At 42.2% G+C, this 16,146-nt stretch overlaps 1 protein-coding gene across 3 annotated transcripts in view; it reads right to left on the reverse strand.

Moving 5' to 3' along the window:
* SLC25A13 (solute carrier family 25 member 13) overlaps positions 1 to 16,146 on the reverse strand; it is a 169,167-nt gene that overhangs the window by 68,899 nt on the left and 84,122 nt on the right. For all 3 annotated transcript variants that reach the window (XM_081146688.1, XM_081146687.1, XM_081146689.1), the window contains exon 6: positions 1,569 to 1,715. In XM_081146688.1, the coding sequence (XP_081002814.1) occupies positions 1,569 to 1,715 (147 nt within the window). The remainder of the gene's footprint in view (positions 1 to 1,568; positions 1,716 to 16,146) is intronic.

Raw genomic sequence — 16,146 nt, forward strand, 5'->3', positions numbered from 1 at the left:
AAAACTAAATAAATACATGTGTAGGGTTATAACTACAGGACCAGTAGTAATTTACAGAGTTCAAATTTCCATTGGAAATGGTTTATAAGTTTGTTTATTTCATCTAATGAGCAATTCGTAAAGGCTTAGACATGCAAAACTATATTACACACATGTGTGTGCTTATACATGCAAAACTATATTATACCAACAAAAACATACTATGAAAAGTGGTCAATCTAACATTAATATCGTGATTTGTCATGTTACTTATAACTAGCAATAAATAATCATTTATGAACAGACTTTACAGTGGTGGGATTTCTAGCAAACAAGCGTATTACGGTAAAATTATGAGATGTCATATGCTTTGATGGAGGGAGGGGTATGACTGGTCAGAATTCTGATAGCCAAAACTTGTAAGAAACCATATTTCTTCACAGGGGACAAGGGAAATAGACAGCATGTTCATTATGAATGGAACTTCAATTTAGGGGTTTCAAATTCTGACCTTCCCTAACAAGGCAAAATATTTTTATTAGGAAAGCACTTCTTTTTCAGGTAACAAGCACATAAATCTTCACTCAGTAATCATTTTGAATAGCTGACATGAGAGTTTAGAATGGAGTCGGGAAGGGGAGGGGGCAAGCAAAGGAGCTAGATTAACACAGTGCTAGAGTGGAAAGGCCTTGCCAGAATGCCACATTTCCCAAAAGAGGCACCAGGAAGAAAAAAGTGAAAACTGAAGAGAGAGCCTATGCTCCTGCCTATAGTATGCATTGTGAAAAACACAGATGATGGTGAAAACATGCAATCTTCTTCCTGGGATGAGCAAAAGGACAGCTGGCGTTGCATAGGGGTTCCAAATCCGAGTGATCATCAAAGTTATCTAGGAAGCTGGAAAACTTGTTCTAGGGCCTCACCACCTGTAGATGGTGAATCGGTAGATCTGAACAGAACCTCAGAATCTGTATTTTTTATAATTATCCATGGTGATTCTTATGCCCCCAGACCAAGGCTTGGGAAGCATCACCACAGAATGTCCCAGGGCACCCTCAGGGGCCAGGAGGTAAGGAGAGGGGCTGGATCTCCACTAGGATGGAAACTCTAAGACATAGGAGAGCAGGGTTCCGTCCATCACATGAGACACCTCAATACACACATGATGAATGAACAATATATGACTTAGAATTTGTGTTCTGCTGACCTCTCCAATATATCCATGCACACAATTTTTAAAAAAAATTTTGCCTTGGAGAACAGATAAAAGCAAAGATTAGGATTTGACACACCTCAAACCATAAAGCAAAATTATTATGTGATCATAAATTTCTTTTTCCTTCTTAAAAGAACCAGTTAATATGTTTTTAAGAGATTCCATATTGTCCAGATAACAAATTAATTTACCCACTAAAAGGAGCCAAAACATAGTCTTTAATTTTAGTAATGCATGCGATCACGTTAAGAAAATGTTTGTTTTAAACAGAAAAACCTCTACATACTATGTAAGAGTTGTTTTTACAAGCTCTTATTTACTGAGCTCATACCAGGTAGAATAAACTACTTCATTAGGGCAAGTTACAACTTACAGCTACTAAACATTCTTCTACAAAAGGTGTCAAGACATGGGGGCGGATGGTGACCATGATGTCTCGGAAGTCAATGGCTGTGACTTTTCCGGTCTTGGCGTTGTCCCTCTGCACAAAGGCTTGCTTTGCATGCTCCAACTGTATTTCCTGCAAATAAAGAAGGTAAAGTAATTTACATTTCTTAATTACTACAAATGGCTGCTCAACTTCACATTAGGGTGAAGAAACACAGATTATATCTTGGTTTAACAAGCCCTACCTGCCTGTTAAATAGCACCCCCAAGCTACTGTTCCTTCCAAAAACAGAACTTTGCTCAGCTCAATGAATGTGTCTTGGAAGTGCATTCCACTTTAAATCTCCCACCCAAAGAACCCGGATCACTTCTGTGCTCTGCCAGAGTCCAAGGACACCAAGTTAATAAAACGTGGAATGAAGTTTGGTAGGCTCCAGGATCCGGCCAAACCCAGCTTAGGTGATGCAGATGATCAAAGAAAAAACACCTGCAGAGACACTACCTCTCTCCAAAGAATAGAGAAAAATTCTTAACAGTAACCTGGCATACAAGCATGTGATGCAACAACAGATTGGAAGGGGCAGTTCTCCTCCAGGGTATGCTATTCTTCTAACAAGAGTTTCTCAGTCTTGATGCTATTGGTAGTTTGGGCAGGTTAAGCCTTTTTTATTGGGGGGTGGGGGGCTGTTCTGTGCATCCCTACCCGCTCTCTTCTACCAGATGCCAGTAGCCTCTTTCCCTTTCCCCCACGGCCATGGCAATCAAAAGTGTCTCCTGAGAAGGCCATGTGTCCCATTTGAGGATCACTGTTCTAGAATCAGGAATTGGATGGTATGTGGGTCAGAGGTGGCAACACCAGAGCAGTACCATTGGATATACATTTTGATTCATGTGATCTAAAAACAGGAAGCCCAATCTTCGATTTCAGTTGCTATTCCCAGGGGATAGGGTGTACACGAAACAAAATCTAGCCTCCCATCAAAAGCCACCGTGTGCGATGCAGAAGCCTCCTTCTCATGCAGAGCGTTGTATGATCTTCGTCACAACACTCTGCCCGTTTCCCAAAAGGGCTCTGCGAGTGAGATCTAATCTCAACGGAATTGCAAAGTGTCACTGATGTGACTCTTGGGGACTTCAAATTACTTAAATGAAATTTTATTAGGTGGTACTGATGAATTAATTTTTTTTAACTTTGGTGAGATGATGACTTATAGTTATATCCAAACTGACTGTCCTTATGAAGCAGTGGCGAACTAACATATGGGAGAAATGATGATCTGATCATGCTTTAAAACGTCTCCCTTCTCTTGCCCAGAAAGACGGGGAGATGAAGGTAGGCTGATAAAAGCTGGTAATGACTGACGCTGGATACTGGACGACGGCGGGTCATTATCATGTTCTCTCTACTTTTGTGTAGTTTGAAAATGTTCCCAAGAAAAAATTTAAGAAGACGATACAATGGTAAGCATTAGAGTTCTTTCTGCTATTCAAAAGCTTCTTCTCAGCTATAGCATCTGCTGTTACTGTTTTTTTAACCTTCACCCAAAGATATGTTTTTATTCATTTGAGAGAGAGAGAGGGAGGGAGGGAGGGAGAGAAACAATGTGAAAGAGAAACATCAACTGGTTGCCTCCTATATGCGCCCCAACTGGGGATCAAACCTACAACCTTGTTATGTGCCCTGATTGGGAATCAAACCCACCACCTTTTGCTGTATAGGACGACACTCCAACCAACTGAGCCGTACCACCAGGGCAAAATCTACTGGTTTTGATTCAACCTGTCCTTGCTGAAACTTTCTTATGAGACCCTAGTCTTTCTACTGCCTTTTCCATTCACTCCTTAAATGAAAGGCATATGCCAGCCTTCAGTCCTCGGTCCTCAGTGGGACCTGAGGACAGAGGGCTGACAAATGCTTCTCATTTAAGGAGTGACTGGAAGAGGCCACGACCTCCCTCCCAAGGCCTCAAAGAGTTCTTAGAAGGCTGAGTCCCAAATCCAAATCTCCCACTCCCGTCTGCTGGACCAGAATTTCTGACTGCTAAGAGAATATATCCATGTGTCTATCTTATAAAAACCACGAAATTACACATCACCAGACCCACTATTATATGTCCCCCCTCAGACCTGGTCCCTCTCCTGTGTTCAGAGCTGAATTATTGGCATGTTGTTTTTCTGGTCACCCAACCTAGAAATCTGTCAGTTTTAATTCTTCAAGCTTCCTTTCCCCCGGAGTAAACCGTTCACTCAAATGTATCTTTTCCTTCTCCCTCCTGATGCCACTGTCTCCAGCTCTCCTCCGACCATGCCTGGATTACCATCATGGGCCCACCTGTCAGCGGGCACCTCTGTCTGACCTCTGCAGTCCATCCTGCACCCACCGACAGCTGCCTTTCAGAACCTCAGATCTGTCCTCAATCCCCTCCGCAGAAACCTTCAAGAGTCTTTCATCATAAAGACTCATCTCCGCAGCACAGCGCTCAAGGTCCTCCAAGGAGCTACTCTCAGCCCTGTCTCCAGCACACCACACTCAGCCTGCCAGGCCTTCCACACGTGCGGGCCTTGGTCCACACTCTCCCTCCATCTAGCGCTGACTGTAGCTTTTTTTCTCTAGCTCCTGAAATCCTACCACTTCCTCCAGGCCCAGCTCCAATGCCACCTCTTAGGTAAATAAAACCAGGCCTCGTAACTAACTGAAAACAACTGCTCACTTGGCTCCCTGTTTGAACTTCAACGATAAGACTTGCCTTTTTCCACCCTACATTCCTGTCTTTCTCCCTACCTTTCCAGGGAAAAGAGAATACAGCACATGCTCTGTTCGTCCCAATTAGGGTGTAGGCAGAATGCTTTAGATATAGTAGGCACTCAATAAAAAATACAATAAATTAATCACGATATAATATAAAACCAATTGAATAAATAAATCATGACCCATGGAACAAAAAGGGGTTCTCTGTACAAGTGCGTCTGATTTAAGAGGAAGAAGCCAACTGTTAAACACCCCGTGGTGTAGAATGACTACAGTATGTATTCAATTGAAAGAAAATGAACACAAACTCCTCTGAATTGCTGGACCCATTGCTAAAGCTATCCTAAGCCAAGATTACTCTCAACAGTAGTAGAAGGTGTGTTCAACCATTTACCGCTTCCTCTAGTTTATAGCTCAAATAGGGTCTTAGAGATCCTCAGGTTATTATACCAAAAGCAGCATCACTTTCCCTGGCCACCCCATCTCCTCAGAAAGCAGGATGCTGGAAAACCAAGACCCACCTGTCCAGACTGTCAAATGGGAAAGGGACAGCACAGTGGGGGTTGGTGCTCACACTGCAGGACGGGAGGACATCTGGAATGAGGAGGGTGTCACTACGCATTTCTATGCCTAAACTTGCACAAGTAAACTTCTACTAGCAAGAATCCCCGATCATGGAACAAGAAAACACCTTTAACTCTAATGATGAACAACTTAAGAATATATTTTTGACAGCTCTTAAAGACTGGGGGCATTATAAATAAATTCCATGAAAAACAAGAAGTCAGATCTACGTAGTTCTCTAAATTAATGGGCTAGACTGAAAACATTTAGTTAAGTGTTTCCCCAGACTTAAAAGCAGCTTACTGCAGATGTGGATTGCCTTCTGAAGAACATCTATTCATGTCGTGACCATTTCTTCTTCTGGGTAAAAAATGAAACTATTACCTCAATCACTACAACAACCATGATAGCAGCATTTAGTGAGCACATATTATGTGTTGGACACTGTTCTAAGGCACTTTATAGTAATAAACTCATTTAGTGCTCACAGCAACCCTACGAGGAGGTAGGTACCATTGTTAACCTCATTGCAGCAGTTGAGGAAAACAGATTGTAAAAAATAGGTCCCTTGTTTTTACAACCCTGTATGGTAGGTGCTGCTGGGGCTCTAAGATGCAAACACACTCCCCTGAGCCCTCCCAGCAGGGAGTGTCATGACCGATATTTGAGCTCCGCCCATTCCTGTTTCAAACTTCAGATTCTGTCTTCATAACATACTGCTTCCATAACCCCCTGTATGAAAATAAATGAAATAAAATAAGTACATTTCTTGACACAGGTTCCTGCAGCAAAGCTGAAATTCAAACCCAGGCAGTCCCGCCCCTCTGATGATGCTCCTAATACTTCACTGTACTTCATGGGGAGCCTGGATAATGCTACTGTCGGGAATTTGATTACAAAGTCAACACTCAGGAATCTTAATAGCTATGAAAAGAAGAAATTCAATTTCCTTTTAAATTATTCTGTGCTCGAGATTTTTCTGTTGCCTGTTTTTATAAGAAAACAATAAAATTCCTGCAACTTAATCATCACGGCCAAAGTCTTCTGTGTGCTCAGAGTGGCAGGACTGTTTGCCCAGCAATAGCAGGGACCATGGGGGACAGAAACCAAATCTAAAAGGCTTCTCCCAGCCTTGCTCACTGTTCATTCATTTTCTCACAATCCCAAGAGACTGAGGAGGAGACGGACAATCAAGGAGGCCCCTGGGAGCTCACATATAGGCACTTCGTAAATACTTAATTTGAGAATGAATGACCTTGGAAATAAAGATCCATGCTCCTTACTCATGGCAGTGACTTAAAGCTCTCAACTGACACCTTTAAAGCTATTTAAGAAAAACCAAATGTGGACTTAGGGCTACCGAGACTCTGATGGTTCCTGGGTCTGAACCCAGAGGGGTAAAACTGAGACAGAAAACGCTTGCTATGCACAGAATAGAGCATATGTAAGATAAGGTTCATTCCCAAAACGAAGGGGACCAGAATGGATAAATTCATCATCCTGTAGAGGAGGGGAAAACAATGGGAGAAGCAATAGTTACATTCAAATATCTAAAGGCTAAAGGACTGCCAGGTAAAAAACATGTTAGGCTGGCTCTCCGTAGTTCTTAAAAATAAATCAAGAGAGAGAGAGAAAATATAGGGATCAGGTTTTAGCACAAACACAGAAGTATTTAACCTGTATAAACATTCAGCAATAAATTGGACTGAGTACCAAGCAAAGTAGCAGGTTCCCTCCCAGTCACCGGAAGTATCTGTTCAACTAAGGAGCCTATGTCAAGAAATTCACTTTATTTCATTTATTTTCATACAGGGGGTTATGGAAGCAGTATGTTATGAAGACAAAATCTGAAGTTTGAAACAGGAATGGGCAGAGCTCAAATATCAGTCATGACACTCCCAGCTGGGAGGGCTCAGGGGAGTGTTTGCATCTTAGAGCCCCAGCAACACCTACTATACAGGGTTGTAAAAACTAGACATCATGCATAACAGGCACTTACTAAATGGTGGCTTTGATTTTTGTAGAGGTGAATGGTTTAAAAACCTCTAAAGTCCTTTCCAATATAAGTTCTTTTGAGTCCTTAAAAAAAAAAAAAAGTCATGAGTAAGAAACAGCAGTTCTGCTGAGTCATTCTGAACCAGCCACAGGAAGAGAGAGATGAAGACCAGACAGGGTGGGGAGAAAGTGACAGCTGGATGTTGAAACATTTACTACAGGCTAGAGGCTATTCCAAGAGCTTCGAAGACAGTATTTCATTTAAGCCTTCCAATCATTCTTCGAAGTAATAATATTTTCATCATACAGACAGGCAACTGAAGCTCAGGGAGGTTAAGTAAGTAGTCTAAAGTCACACAGCCAGGAAGTGATGGAGTCTGATTCCAAAACTGACATTTTTAAACTACTGAGTTAAGCTGCCTTGCATAAAATTGTACTAAGAGGATCATAAGTAGATCTGGATGGAAAACTGGAAAAAAGATTTAAAGAACAGTTTTGGTGATGACTTGTATGTAAAAATGGAGCAAGATGTATCTCAAAAGAACTCTCACTATGGATGACGGCTGAGATAGAAGAATTTACCACAAAGGAAAATACTTGAGGGGAAAGCAATAAGGTGGTTGACCATGATGAGAAACTTAAAGTGAGATGAGTTTAAGTTTTAAACAAAAGTTAAACTACAAACCAAAGAAAGCTAGAGGTATATAGGTAGAAAGGGAAATCTGGGAGATGTAGATAACAGGATTTTAGGGAGAAAACCAAAAGGCTAACATTTGTAGTTAGTAAAGCATTGCTATGCTGCAGGGACGGTTGGGTTTTCTTCCTCCATCTCTTCGAATCCTCCCGACATCCTTATAAGGTGGCCCAAACATCACCTCCATTTTGCAGATGGAAAAATGAGGTAAAGAGCAGCTGAGGGTCACGTGGCGCTAAGGATGAAACTGGATCCGCAGCGGGCGGGCGGGCGGGCTCTGAAGCCACAGCTACCCAACCTACAGGGACTGCCTGTTCCTTTCGGGGGCAGGCCTACCAAACCCAGCAGAGACAAAGCAACAGTTGTAGAAACAGATGAGATCATCCCACAGCACATACAAAGAGCAGGCAGATGACAGAAAAGGAACTGATCCCTCAGTAAGTGAGTACAGACAGTAAATCTTGGGCCTGGGACACGGGAATAGTACCCAGAGAGCTGGAAAGATGGCACAGCTCTGCAAACAGAGCTCCTGAGTGCCCGGTAAGAGGGGTGCTCACTAGAAAGAAGGGCTCTCCTTCACCTGAGGCGAGAAGGTCCCGAGAAAGGAGCTGCACAGCTATCTCTAAGGCAGTTCTGCTCAAGCACAGGGAAGGAGGTCCAATTTTCCTCTAATATCTGCCAGTGAACTGTTTCTGTTCCCTCTATTCCGGTGCATAATGATGAACGGAATAGGCTTTTATTGCCACGGTTTCCAACTACTTCAACACACCCATTCAGATTGCTATAGGGGGGAAAAAAATCAAACTCTTCAAAATTGCTAGCTGTACAGAAATAAACATATATAGGGGTTACACCACTTTACGTCTAACATTCACGCTTCTAATAGTTCCAGGCCTGTCATTTCCTTAATAATCTCCAATTTTCAAGTGGGTATATTTTGAATGCAAAAATTCTCTCCACCTCTATTCAGACATGCAAGTGTGTGCTTCAGTGTGAGAACAATTTATTCAGGAACAAACAAAAAAAAAAAATAGACCAATAGACCCTCAAAACAAGCAGCATATCCAGATGATTTGTATTATAAAGCCAAGAACACCAAAAAAGACCCCTGGCTAGTTTGCATTTTTGTGTTTTGTACAGTTTTGAAATTTAAAAGAAAATCTAAAACTTAAAAAAAAAAACAAGGAGTTGCCAATAACAACATGATTCAAAAGAACTGCTTTTTTTTTGCGGGGGGTGGGGGGAAGGGGAGTTAAGAAGAATTCTGGGGAAAATGCAGGTGGTTATTTATAAAAACAAGGAACAAAAACGTATAAAGAAGATGTGCTTATAAAATATGGTATCACATTTAGCCCTATTTCAAATAAATTCTATATTACATTGAGTATCAGAATGTGTACACTATTTAATACCTAAGTACCACTTCATTTTCATTATCCTATGCTAATTTGAAGAAAAAATTCTAGTTAAAATAAAGATCCACATTTTTTTTAAACAGTAAAATGGACCTCAGCAATGGAATAGGTAGAGACAAGTAGTTCCCATTCTTAACATCTTTCTGTGCTCTCCACATTCAGCCCATGCAGTCAGCACACAATAAAATTTCATCCCCAGTTCACTGGGTGGGGCCTTTAATTCAAAGGGTCTTTAGAAGCAGGGTTGCACATGGCACTGCAGGCAAGCAATACTTTGCAGAAACCAAGAACAGAGCTTTTCCCTCTCAATGTCCTTGCTCTTCCAATTTAACATTAAACTTCACAGTGGGTAACAGCTGGAGAGATGCTATATGGAGTGTTCATTTTTACCAGGATGTTACTGTAAAAGCCTGCACAACAGGCTGCTCAACGGACACAACAGCACAATGAACACTGATTTCTTTTTCCCCAAGAGGACAAAATGCAATGTGAATGAAATGTCCTGCATCTAATTCTCCAAGTGACCAGGATATTACCATGACTCTGGTCACCTATCGCCAAACTAGCAATGGCTTCCATTTGGACACAAAACACAATCTAATATCTTGAAAGAGCTGAGGGCAAACAGCACTAGCTACTTTCACTCATTATTTCATTTTGGAACTTCAAATGGTGCTGTATTGATGAAACAGTAGCCAAGCTGTATTGCAGGCTCCATCTGGTCTGACTTAAAATCAACATAAAAAGCACTCACATGTTTAAAAATGCAAATATAATCAAGGTCTCCGGCTACTAAAGATCCATGGTCTAGATATTTTAACTAATACAGATGGCAAGCTGGGGGACACTATGGAGGCACAAATGGCTCAGGTTACTCAATCTGAAGCAAGGACCTTGCTAGTCACCCACTAACCTGTTGAAACAATTCTGGCTTCAGCAAGTTCTACTACAAGGGATTGCTTTTTGTTAACACCCAAAATGTTCTATCAGTTCCAAAGCTTGAGAATTTTATGTTGCCGCGGTTGAAGGTTATGTCTTGTTTTGATCGATGGTAATGAGGAACAATTTCTTTTTTAACTTATCCCAGGATGCCATAGCAAATATAGTAGTAAACTGTAAGTGATGGTGACTACAAAGTCCAGACCACAGCTGACTAGGAGCAATGCCTCTGGGGGGACATGTGGCAACCACCAGCACCACAGCTCTACTCTCTAGGGCTCAGAACCTGAATAACCAAAATGTCCATTTTATACAGAAAAGACCTGGGCTGATCTGTAGGTCATGCTGACCCAAAGCCAAAATAATGGTCAGTTTGACTTCACAAAAACAACCAAACTTATTCAGTTGAATTATTAGCATGAATATGCTTTGGCATCCAACAGGGTTGTCATGGGGATCACGTGATCTGACCTCAAGGGTCCTTACCAACATGAATGGCCAGTCTGGGACACCAGACCCAGCTCTATTCCCAAGTTCTATTCCAAGCTCTACCCGCTATGATTCACCTCTCTGGTTTCATCATTCTCTTCTAACAAAAGGGTGACCTGAATAAAGTCATGTTAAACACTCACACTGCCTTTGTGATTAGGGCTCTCCGTCGGGTCAGGTAACTTCATTCTTAAATGCTATTTGATGGAAGACATTACAGAGAATTTTTAGCCCAATTCCCTCCCAAGTCAGCTATCCTGTTTCTTGGCTAACTAATGAAATCCCAATTTCAAAATCTGGCCTCTCCACTAATTTAAAGCATTGCTGATTTCTTGAAGATTCCTTTTCCTAGAGCAAGAGGAGAAAGTCCTCTGGAAACAGAAGAAATGTCCTGGCTCCATAAAGTGGGAAACAATTCTTTGGAAATGCCCAGGTCTGTGGGGCCATAGGTGGGGCTCCTATGGTATCATCCTAACTCCATGTAGCTGAGGAGCGAAGGTGGAAACAACCCAGCCACACATGGGAAAGGCAATTACAAGCTAAGCAGCCCTCATCAGAGCCCCCTCCTCCTCTTCCGCCTGTGCCCCTCACCTCAGTAAACCACCACCATCCTCCCACTTGCCCAAGCCCCAAACCTAGGAGTCAACCATGAGTTCTGCATGTACTTACTGAACTCATCCTATCACCAGGCCTGGTCAGGCCTATCCCTTTAACTTCTCTTGAACCCATTTACTTTGGCTCATCACCATTACCATCCAACCCAGGCCATAGTTGTTTCTGTCTTGGACTGGAAGTGACCAACTGGTTCCCTTCCTGTCTCCGAGGTCAGACCCCTTTCCATTTTACTTCCATACAACAGCCAGAGTGATCTTTCTGAAACACAAATCCAATCATGTTTGCCCCTCAGAGCTCCCCATCAACCTTGGGATGAAGACCTCAAGACCAGGTTCTGTGCTTTAATCAGTCAGGGTTTCATAGTCTAGACAAGTGTTTCTCAATGTGTAGACCATCTGGAAAACCAGAGTTCAGGATGCTTGTTTGAAAGGTAGTTTCTTAGGCCCCATATATATATGACCTACTGAAGCAGACCCTTGGTAGGAACAGAGGCCCAGAATTCTGCCTTTTAAAATAATCACTTCAGAGTAAGATAGGGCATAGGTAACTGTGTACCCACCACCTCCCACAACCACATCAAAATTATAAATAAAATACAGAACAACCATTACTCAGAACCTCCTGAAATCTAGTGGAACAGAAGTCCTACAACCAGGGAACAGAAGAAGCACGTGGAGACTGGTAGGAGGGGCGGAGACCAGGGCAAAATCTGGGATGAATCACAGAAACACAGCCGTGGCCCACACCCGGTGCGGCAGTTTAAAACCGGGAGGGAATCTCCATGGTGGAGGTTTCCCGGAGGAGCGAGGGGTTCCAGCCCCATATCAGGCGCCCCAGCGCAGGGTTCCAGTGCTAGGGAGAGAAGCCCCCACAACTTCAGGCTGTAAAAACGAGCGAGGACTGTGGCTCAGTGACAGGGAGGCTGCTGGAGTCCCAGGCAGTTCCTCTTAAAGGGCCAGGGAACAGACTTACTCAGACTCACTCCCTCTGAGCTCCAGCTCTGGGCAGCAGCCTAAAAGGAACCTGGGACATTCGAGGAGTAACTAACTTGCATGGAATCAGGGCGAGAGCTGGACAGGCAGCTTTCTCACAGACAGAGGAGCTCGCAGAGGCCATTGCTCCTTTGATGTGCCCTCCCCCGACAGAGCCCTCAAACAGACCCCGCCCCTCCCTACTTGCAAGCTCATCCAAGATATTTCCAGTGGCTTTTCTCTGCAAGTAGCCTCTCTAGCCTCATGCTAAGGACTTTCCTAAAATCTCTCAAGCAGCAGCTGGCTTCAGAGTGCCCCATACCTCTCTATAAGCGGCCCCAGGCCTGGCACTAGCAGCAGCCTGCAGTGGTTCAAAGCTTGGCCTCTCCTGGATACCTCCAAGCCCAGCACAAGTAGCAGCCATCTACGGTTTGCTGTGTAGCTCATGCTGCGTGGCCCTGGGCAAGGCACTGCAGAGGCTGACTTTGTACCCCCCGGGAGGCCCCAGAGTCAGTGTACCTGGTGGTCAGTTTCAACCACGGTGGATTACAATCCTACCATATCCACGAGTGACACACTCAAGGGGAAGACTCAGTGAACACCAAAGCTCCACTGAAGTAAATCCTGCTCCATAGGGGTGTTTCCAGCACACCAGCTCTTTAGCTGTAGCAGCAGCTAGTCCTCACAGCCAATTGGCCTGGGGGTCAATTCCTCCCAGTGATGCCAATAGTAACCAAGGCTCAACTACAATAGGACAGTGCACACAGCCCACGCAGGGGAGCACCTAAAAGGCCCAGCTCAGGTGACTGGGGAGGCTGAGCCACTGGGCCTTACAGGACACCTACTACACAAAGTCACTCTACAAATTCCAGGAGATATAACAACTCTACCTAATACATAGAAACAAACACCAGGAAGGAGCCAAAATGCAGAGGCAAAGAAACATGTCACAAAGGAAAGAATAGAAGTAATCTCCCGAAAAAGCACTAAATGAAATGGAGCCAAGCAAGCTGCTAGATACAGAGTTCAAAATAATGGTTATAAGGATACTCAAGGATCTTAGTAAGACTATTAAGAAATTAGTGAGTTCATCAATGACATAATAAAGTACCAATTTGAAATGAAGGCTGCATGAACTGAAATGAAGAATAATTTACAGGGAATCAATAGTAGAGTAGAGAATGCTGAAAATCAAATCAGCAATTTGGAACATGAGGAAACAAAAAACACCCAACTAGAAGAGCAAAAAGAAAAAAAGATTCCAGAAATATGAAGCTAGTTTAAAGAGTCTGGGACAACTTCAAGCAGCCCAACATTTGCATTATAGTGATGCCAGAAGGAGAAGACAGCAAGAAATTGAAAACCTATTTGACAAAATAATGACAGAAAACTTCCCCTACCTGGGGAAAGAAATAGACTTACAAATCCAGGAGGCTCAGAGAAATTAAAATGCCAAAGGTTAAAGACAAAGCAAGAGTCTTAAAAGCAGCAAGAGAAAAACAGTTGCCTACAAGGGAGCACCCATAGGACTGTCAGCTGACTTCTCAACAGAAACTTTGCAGGGCAGAAGGGAGTGGCGCAAAATATTCAAAGTGATGAAAAGCAAGAACCTACAACCAAGATTACTCTACCCAGCAAAGCTATCATTTAGAACTGAAGGTCAGATAAAGAGCTTCACAGATAAGAAGAAGCTAAAGGAGTTCATCACCACCAAACCAGTATTATATGAAATGTTGAAGGGTCTTCTTTAAGAAGAAGCTAATGAACTAAATAATCTGACAAACAAAATAGACCCAGAGACATTGAAGCATGCAACAGACTGTTGGCAACTCAGAGGGAAGAGGGAAGGGGCTGGGGGTGGGGAGAGATTAACCAAAGAAATTATCTGCATATATGCATAACTCATGGACACAGACAATAACGGGGTAAAGGCCTGGGGAGGGGCTAGGAGCGAGGTGGAGTAAGTCAATGTGGGGGGGGGGGAATGGGACAGCTGTAATACTTTCAACAATAAAGATAAATTTAAAAAATTAATTAATTAATTTAAAAAATAACCACTTCAGAAAAATTTTATATGACATTTGATAAAACACTGTTAGAGACTTCGGAAAACTAAAATCAACTTCAGTTCCATATGTCTCATCATGAACAAGTCTAGAGAACTTCTCTAAGCTTCCATGGCTCATCTTGCACAAAGAAACAATAGCTTGTTTGACACCGAAGGTGACTGTAAGGACAAACACAAGTCAAAGCACTTTCTAAGCTGAAAAATGCTCTATGAGAGGCAGTTAATAGCAATAATTTTCAAGTATATTAGATTTGGTAGCAATCCTAGACTTTTCTATTCCGAGACTGAAGCCACTAGAAATTCCTATGTGAGGATTATATTTAAATAGTCATAACTATGTGTGAAATATATACCTATGATTATAAAACATTATCAAAAAGTAAATGGAAGCAAAAGTAACACATACTCCTACTAAGGGCTTTTTTAATGATCGTACCTGGCAATTAATGGGTAGGGGTCAGAAATGTTAAATGTTGATATTAAACTGTACAGTCCCATTTAGAAGCATTGCCCCTTCCAGGAACAGAAACTAACCCTCCATAGCCTGGGCCCTGCAGATAGTATACTACAGTGGTAACAGGATCCTATTTTTGAATCTCTCACATGTCTGTGATTTTATTATAGAAGAAGCTAAGTTCTAGAACAGTTTCTCTGTAGTCTTTTGGGGTACACCTTTGGGAACCTAATGGAAGCCATGAGCATTTTCCCCAGAAAATTACCTGTAAATGCAAAATTTTACCCTAGAGTCTGTTTGTTCTTTTACATATAATAGGGTATAATGATAATTACATCTCAGGGCTTTGGGGGATGTTATTATCAGAACAGAATATTAAAAGCACTTTGTACATTACAAAGATTGTTACTATTACTTTTTTTTTTGAGACTGACTCTTATGACCGACTCTACAGAATAATTTGGCAGAAAAGTGCTCACAGTTGCCTACAATGTCAACCCAGTAAAAAAATGAGTAATGAGTCTGAATAAACATGTCTCCAAACAGGATATACAAGTGGCCAATAAATACATGAAAGATGCTTGGCATCATTAGTCACTGGGGAAATGCAAATCAAAACCATAACTGAGATACCACTAAGAGCAACTAAAATGAAAGGCCTCAATCTCCTCATCTGTAAAATGGGGCAGTTAACTAGACAACCTTATGCTGGTACTTTGTACTTTGAATGGCTACTCTACCCATACTCTGAATGATGGTTTTGGGTTTATACCTGCCACAAGGGTTGATGCCACAAAAGAGTAACCTTGTGCCCTGGCCGGGTGGCTCAGCTGATTGGAGCAGAGTCTTATACACCAAAAAGTGGTGGGTTCAATTTCCGGTCAGGGCATATACCATGGTTGAGGGTTCGATCCCTGGTCTGGGCACATATGGGAAACAACCAATCAATGTTTCTCTCCCATCAATGTTTCTCCCTCCCTCTTCCTCTTTCTCTCAAATCAATAAAAATATCCTCAGGTGAGGATTAATTTAAAAAAAATATTAAAAAAGAGTAACCTTGTAGGGTGTACATTTCATACCTGTTTGTGGTTGCTCCTTTGGAGCTGTCAGGCAGAAAAACACAGGAACAACCCTTAGATTTATACAAGTGTCTCAAAAGTTGTTAACTCTGCACCTCTTGGCCCTCTGCACAAGGCCTCATAGTAAATCCTGCATCCAGAGCAAACATCTGCTGAATTGGGTGGTTTGTTCCACGTGAGTAATAATCACAGCACAAGAAATAATTCCAAACAGGGCAGAGAGTTTATGTTACTACCATTCATGAACAGGAGTTCCAGTAGATAGAGAACAGAAAATTTTCGCCGAATTCTTTTCTAAGCATACTGCTTTCAGTGTGTTAAAATGAATTATTCAACTATCCCCATAAAATTAGAGCTTTGCTCTAGGAGCTAAGAGAGAGGTATGTGGAAAATTTACAGGATATTTTAAAATACACATACATACCCACATATAACACTGTATTCACATTCCCACATACACACCATCTCTCATGCTGAAGTGGAGATGATAGGACTGGGCATAAAAAACAGCAGCAGTGAAGGCAACAGTATC

The sequence above is a fragment of the Miniopterus schreibersii genome (assembly GCF_964146895.1).
Source record: "Miniopterus schreibersii genome assembly, chromosome: 9".
NCBI lineage: Eukaryota > Metazoa > Chordata > Mammalia > Chiroptera > Miniopteridae > Miniopterus > Miniopterus schreibersii.